At 33.4% G+C, this 7,670-nt stretch overlaps 1 protein-coding gene across 1 annotated transcript; it reads left to right on the top strand.

Moving 5' to 3' along the window:
* The first annotated feature begins 6,790 nt into the window (after nucleotides 1-6,790).
* LOC108451105 (uncharacterized) lies at nucleotides 6,791-7,453 on the top strand. Its single transcript, XM_017748839.2, has 2 exons — nucleotides 6,791-7,061; nucleotides 7,139-7,453. The coding sequence occupies exons 1-2, from the start codon at nucleotides 6,834-6,836 to the stop codon at nucleotides 7,331-7,333; spliced, it is 423 nt and encodes a 140-aa protein (XP_017604328.1). The 5' UTR covers nucleotides 6,791-6,833; the 3' UTR covers nucleotides 7,334-7,453.
* The last annotated feature ends 217 nt before the right edge of the window (nucleotides 7,454-7,670 follow it).

Below are 7,670 nucleotides of genomic sequence, written 5' to 3'. Positions count from 1 at the left end.
TGGTTAAAATGTGAAATAAATGAAAAATATGGGCTGCTATGTACACTAGGGAAATTCGGCTAGCATGGGTTAGTATTGAATTTCATGAATTTGTGATTTTATGAAATAAGGACTAAATTGTAAAAGGTGTGAAACATTAGGGGCAATTGTGTAAAAATTCCTTAAAGTGAATTTTGGACTAAATTGAATAGGGATATGATTAAATAAGTTAATTTTGATAAAATCAAAACTCGGATCTAGATCGAGGGAAAAACAAAATTCTCGACTAATCGACTCGTGTCATCGATTTTACATCCGAGGTAAGTTTGTATGTAATAAGCATTGTTATAATTATGTTTTAAAAGCTTTGATATTGTATAAAGTATGAATACGAGACTACAAACATATTCGACAATGATTTGACGATGATTCGGCATTGGAAATCCCTGTTGAACCTTAGGAATAGATAGGATACTAGTGACATGTCATTAGGGGATTGATGTGATTATGTGATCCGGGTGCTGGTCCTGTACGTCCTACCAGTGGCTGAGTATACTGGCATGTGTTGCGGTTACTTGACAGCTTGTGTGAGCAGCACCGTGTAGCTACATCTTGATCCACAGCTTGTGTGAGCAGGCCCGTTGATAGCTCGAGAGTGAGCATTTATGGGATATGTGATTGAGATAGCTTTGGCTATATATGTGGCACTTCAGTGTGAGTTTCTCTAATATTTGATAATATTCTAAATAGCTCAACGGGTAAATTAAAAACGTGATTGAGTATGAGATTGATACGAGATGATAAAGGTATGTACATGAACCATATAAGTTTTAAATCGAAGAAATTGTGAAGTGCACATATAAGCATATGATTAAACATGTGAACGGTTTGTTGGTTAACATGAATTACATGTTGATATGTTCAAATTGATTGTTTGTGTATTTATGATCAATTTGAATTTATTTCATACGAGCTTACTAAGCTTTATAGCTTACTTTGTTTATTTTACTATGTTTTATAGTGATTCCAAAGCTAACTCAGATTCGAGGATCGTTGGAGACTACGTCACATTATCCATATATCAATTTGGTACTTTTCAACTTATGTTTTGGTGTATGACATGTATAGGGACTTTGGTCATTTTGGTTTATAATTGATGATGAATATAGCCATATGAGTTGGCTTGTGAATATTCTAAGTTTGGTTTTGTATATAGCCATATAAGTTGGCTTATTTTGGTATGATTGAATCATATATATATAAGTGTGTATATGACTCTTATTATGTGTTTGAATATGGTAATGTGTTGTTGGTTGGTATTTGGAAATTAGAAGTACCAAATGGATGGGAAATGAACTTGGCATATATATGTAATTAGGAAAAATAATACATGTTTAGAAAATGGCCATATTGATGTTTAATAAGTGAAATTAGGTATGAAATTAGATAGCATATTGTGGTATTTGTGATTTGTATTGATGAGAAATGAAATGGTATAGAATATGCTTGATTTTATGTTGAGTTTTATGTCTATTGATGCTATGTTTTGGTGCCTTTGAATTTGATGTAGGTGTGCACAAGTTTGGGTGGCAAATTGGCTTAGTAAATAGCCTATTTTTGTCCACACGGGTAGAGACACGGGCGTGTGTCTCAGCCGTGTATGAAACATGCTTATGTACATTGTCGTGTGTCCTTTGGTGTTGAAATTAAAACTAAGTCAATATGCTCCACAAGGCCTCACACACAGGCGTGTGACCTGGCCATGTGGCATAAGTCAGTATACCCTACAGGTTTAACATGGCTTAGCACACAACCTGGCACACGGAAGTATATGGAAATTTTTAGGGCATACGGGCTAGCGACACGGGTGTGTGTATTGGCCGTGTGACCCAAGTCAGAGAGTTATATGGGGTCAGACACAGGCTGGGACACGGCCATGTGCTCCCATTTCAAATGTCCACACGACCTGTGACACAGACGTGTCTGTTGGCCGTGTGTCTCACACGGCTGGGCCACACGGGTGTGTGTCCCCTGTTTTTGAAAAAAATTTCTAAGTGTTCTAAGAATTTCCAAAGTTATTGATTTATTCCTGAACCCCTTTTAAAGCATGTTTAGAGCCTCGTTGGCTTGTATTGGGGATGATATGAATGTGTTGATTGATATTTGAATGAAATTTGGAAATGTATAAGAAAATGTATGTGTAATTGTGTTATAATTCCAGTAATGCTTCGAAAACCTATTTTGGTGTTGAATATGGGTAAGGGGTGTTACATTTATTAGTATCAGAGCTACAGTTTAGTCGATTCTAGGACTAACATAGTGTTTGTGAGAGTCTAAGATCCTGTGAATGCGCCTATGGGCGAAGTTTATGTTTGACGAGATTGGTGGTTTGGCAGACTCTACTGTAGAGTATACGTAGCCCCAACTATTATACGTTTATGTTAAGCACTTAGTTTGAAAGAACCATTTATCATTTTATTATTCTGGTTTGATGATTTAGTTAGACAAATAAGAACTGGTTAGAATGGAACTAAGTTACTGTAGTCGATAAAACTCACATTTATGATGAGAGAGAGCACTTAGCAATGGGAATCGAGGGGGTTAGTGTGATAATCTGACTTATCCACTAAACCTAGCTTTCATGATTAGTTGTATAAAGTTAGTAGTGGCTTCTTAGGCAAGTTTTACGTATTCCCTTGCAACAATATTTGCTCTTCAAATTTTCTCTGCACTTTCTTTCAAACATCTTAGACCGAAATCTTGTCTAAAGTTGGGTTCACTATATTCAAGCAACTCCTTTGCTGTTTTAGTACCTTGCTCAAGACACTCTTGAAGGTTCCCGTGATAAAAGAGAAGGTCATGGCGTTTAGAATTGTTGTATTTTTTTTGTGAGTTTCTATACTGACCCTTGTATGTATATTGTTCATACTGAAGTATATCTACATGAACTTGACCAAACTATTAGTCTAAAATCATGGATGGTATAGTATAGAAATGATACTTATACGACTATAGGAATGAAATTATGTTAGAATTGATAGAGTTCATGAATGAGTGATGAAATGGGTATGTATATTAGATATAAGGTCTGGTGAGTCCTAAATTCATGAAGAAACATGTATTGAGTTAAGATTAAGTTAAAAAAAAAGTAGTCTGGTTGAATGTGGGTTCTCTTATATGGGTTTTTCTGTAAATCTTTTAGATAATTCCTTTATAACCTAAGTCCAAAAATTAATGAATAAGTGTATGAATGGTCCTCGAGGATAATATAAATGTTTGATAGAGAATCTGATGAGTCTAAGTATGTGATGGATTGTGTATAAGTGTTGTAACATTGTATCATAATTATGTAAGTTTTTATTTGGATGTATGTTGGGAGATGTGATCCTATTAATAAGTTTGATATGTGTATTGAAGTCTAGTTTGTGTAAAGAAATTAGTAGTCTACTTGGACATGTGTCTTTAAATTGACTTTTGCATGGGTGTTGTACATATCATGAGGTCTATGGAAACTAACCAAAAGGTGAAGGTGAGATCATAAAAGGTATAGTAGGTTATGTAAGTGATTATATGAGTGATTCCAAAGGGATAACTATGATTGAGTGAATGTTGTGGAGGATAGTATGTATGAATGGTACAGAGTCTGATGTGTTCAAGTATGTTTTTATGATGTATGACTAATTTAGTATAAAGCATGGTTACATCTGAATAACTGGAATGTATGTTATGAAATGTATGTTTTGTTGGTTATTATTAACAATTAAGAAGATTGTACTTAGTTTTTTTCAATGTATGAAACACATGCAAGTGAATCTATTTTGAAATCGAGCTCCAGCATTTGTTGTGGCCTCAAAGTTATATGTGACACAGATTTAGCTTGGACTGGTAATCTATTGTCGTTTTAAAGGTTTAGCTTGGACTAGTAACCTCATATGTATGGTACCCTCTAAAAAGAAATTATGAGTGATGATTACCTAATGGGGTTTTCTGCATGTCCCAGGATGATGATGGGCAAATCTCACATAACGTGACTTTAAAAAAATCAATATCATAAAAATCCAGGAAAAGAATAGCCTGTGTGGAAAACTCCGAAAGGAATTCCTTTATGGAAAACTCTGAAAAGAATAACCTTTGCGGCAAACTTGAAAGGAATGTCTTTATGGAAAACTCTGAAAAAAATAGCCCTTTGTGGCAAACTCTGAAAGGAATGCCTTTGTGGACAACTCTGAATGGAATGCCTTGATGACACATGATTGCTCGTGTAGTGTGTTCTGTTAGGCCTATGTTGTGTAAATTACTGAGGATGTCTGGTAAGATATGAATCTAGATGTCTGTCTCTATTTCAGGATACGAGTAAATTCTCTTAGTTCAGTAACAAGTAAGACCAAGAAATGATATCGATATGTTCTGGATTAAGAGCGAATGAGTTTCAATGGTTTCTATGACAAGAGATGCATATCTGTATGTCAAGAAGGGTATCCACCATTATGACCTGCAAAGTGTAAAAAGTGAGTGGTATTGATCTTGTTCTAAAATTATTAGGATTTTTAATTAATGTCATCTTGAACTATAGGATTTTGATATAGCACGATGTGGAGTGCATCTAAATGATCCATGCAATGATTTATCAATATGAATATGCATGGTACTAGACTAGGGGTTGTCTGTGTGTGAATTTGATGGTATTAGAGTCTACATAAGTATTTGCCAAAACTATATGAGTATCCGCCCGCGATAATTGTTAGTGAACAACTGTTTGAAATAGAAATATGGATTAAGACATGGACAATTGGAAGTGTTTCCTAAATGTATGTTATGTTAAGAAAATATTATGGGATAAGAGATTTATGAAACAATTGAAGGGATTCCTCTGTTTACTAAATATGAAAGATTTAAGTATAGCAAGGGTATAATGACTGACATATATAGGAGTAATAAAACTTTAATGGTATCAACTGAAGTAAATGATGCAGAGTAATATTTGACTCATAGCAATTCATATAAGATTTGCAAAGTATCCATCAATGTATGGTTAAAGAGCTCACTAAGTACTCTTATACTTACAAGGTTTGTTGTTTTTTTTAGGTATTTGAGGAAAAACTGTGCCTAGAGGAACAACGATAGGAGTTCGCTAAGTTAGTTGCGAAGTGGGTTATTATGCATATAGCGAAATTTTGGTTTAGTCTAGGAATACAACAGAATTTGTGACGATTATTTTGTGATTATGAATGTTTATTTGTAGCCTTCCTGGCTTATTGTTAAAAGTGGTTTATGGCGATACTGGATTAAAATGACTTTTAAAATACTACTCGAGTGATAATTCAATAGGGAAATTTTATTTGAGCTTGTGGATATTTTCTTCTAAGCTTCTGCCAAAATCTATTTACTTGTGTCTTTAATCTTTTAAATAGCACGATACTATTTTTAATTCGCTTTCAACGCTATATGTTTTCAAAACATCGGGACAACGCTCTGGTAAGTGGGTACCCGACAAATTGGAAAGTTAGTCTTCTATTATCTAAATAAAGATAAGGGATACAACTTAATCCTAATTTAACACTTAATAAATATCATTATATATAATATTTAAATAAAAATAATTATTAAAATAAAAAGAATCCTAAAAGCTAAAAAGCCTTGAATGCGAAATGACTAATCCCATGCCAAAATCTTTGATGTGACTCAATATTTTCATTTGTTCTCCACGTTTTGTACTTACACTCCACCTGAAATTAGGCAATAAATACAAAATTTAGTAGCATCATGTCCCAAAATATATCAAAATAAAGCACGTAAATATGCCAATTTGGCGCAACTATCATGTTAGGTGTGTTAGTAAAATTTAGTGTTTGAAATCTCGCATAGTTAAAACTTAAACGTAAAATGCCATTAATATCCTCTTAATAATAAGGTTTTTGTCATTTTCATTTTTATTAATTAAAACTAAAAAATATTTGCTTTAAATAAGAAATAGAACAATTATTTGGAACAAGTGAAACCTAATGTATTTTGACAACTAATATTTTTTAAATAAAAATGAGTTTTTGGTATTTGTGATGTGCATTTTACGGTTCATGTTGGGGTCTTAACAATGTCACCTTCAATATTTGAACTTAGATGCTCTTTCGAGAATATAATGTTCCTTCTTTACCACTGCACCCAACACTTATCGGTAGTTTTTAAAAACATATTAATTAAATATAAACTTATTTGATTAGTCCTTGTTGGTAATTTTTAAAAATGGATTTTAATAAAGTAGAATTATGTATATTTTCATATCCTTGCACAATTAAAACTTACTAGTCTAATATTTATTTAAAGAAACAGGTGAGATGACAATAATATCCTCCTAACTATGAGGCTTTTGTTGTTATTTAGGTCTAAATTTTAAATAAGATGACTACTTGAAATAAAAATTGTTGGCCAAACATACATGATGACAATAATATCCCATTAACTATGGAGCTTTTGTGTTCAATGTAATTAAATTATCTCCCAATATATTTTCAAAGTACCATAGGACACCACTACTTAAATTATTGTTGGCATACGTGAGGGCCTAAAAGGCAATTTGTCCAGTTTAGCCATGGTCAATGCCAAGATAGATGACATTTATATCCTTTTAACTAAAAGGGTTTTGTCCTTTTAACAGGGAGGCTTTTCGAGTTTTATTTTATTAAAACTAAATAATATGACTTTGAATTTGAAGTTATGTTATTAAATATTTTATATTTACACATATTTAAATTTAAAAGTCTTACTTGTAAAGCTAGAAGGTTGTGTATAAATATGTGTATGGAGGCAGATATGAAGCAGAATATATAGGAGAGTGAAATAAAAAAAAGGAGTTAAAAATGGCTTGTCCTCCGACTTTTAAAGTGGTAAAAGGTGAGCTTAGGAATGCTTCTGACTACCCTGCGACGTTGAATTATTCGACTTACCAAGGTGCTCCGGTAACGATTAAAAAAGATTCATCACCCATTCCATTTGTTCAGAATATGGTAGTCGACGGTCTGTACGGAGCCCTAGTATATGACGTTGGTAGGGTTAAGTGGATTATTCTTTGGACCACTGATTGTAAGGTATTAATTAATTAATATGTTTTTCATTTATTTTGATTTTGAAGTGGAAGAAATTAATTAATTAAACTATATATCAGGTGGCTACTAAGATCATTCCGACCGAAAACCATATTGTTTGGGAGGATATAGTGAGCATCCTTCAGCCCTGCGATAGCTCCGACATCTTGTCCTTATCACCTGGGGATGTATTTTCCGCAGAAGCTCATATCCATGGAAATGAAGATGGATCTCTAAGCCTGAAAGCACAAATCATGTGGAACTATTGCATTTAACCTACCTTTTTTTGCATCATATATTGCTTCATGCTTACCTCTATCAATTTATGCTGTGTGACCCATGGAGGCTGTCTACTTCTTTATATTAATAATACTATTAAATAAATTTGACAGCCACCCCATAATATACTACTGCATTCCTACTTCTTCGACCTTACCTATTCAACAAAGTGACTCTGTGGAGGCTGTCCCAGGCTGTGTGAGCTCAAAAATTTACCTAAAATCAAGCCATTTCAAGTCTAATTTATGCATAACTAACCATTCCATTTGGGTACACAATTAAGGGATTTAAACATCATTCAAACATATATAAACATGCCATTTCAAACATCCT

This window comes from Gossypium arboreum, chromosome 5 (assembly GCF_025698485.1).
Source record: "Gossypium arboreum isolate Shixiya-1 chromosome 5, ASM2569848v2, whole genome shotgun sequence".
NCBI classification, from domain to species: Eukaryota; Viridiplantae; Streptophyta; class Magnoliopsida; order Malvales; family Malvaceae; genus Gossypium; species Gossypium arboreum.
Note: the sequence above shows the minus strand (reverse complement) of the source record. Positions and strands in the feature narration are given on the sequence as shown.

Excerpts from the sequence above, each read along its gene's own strand:
- LOC108451105 (XM_017748839.2), top strand. The coding sequence starts at position 6,834 with ATGGCTTGTCCTCCGACTTTTAAAGTGGTAAAAGGTGAGCTTAGGAAT. Across the intron at positions 7,062-7,138 it reads TTTGGACCACTGATTGTAAG|GTGGCTACTAAGATCATTCC; the intron begins GTATTAATTAAT and ends ACTATATATCAG.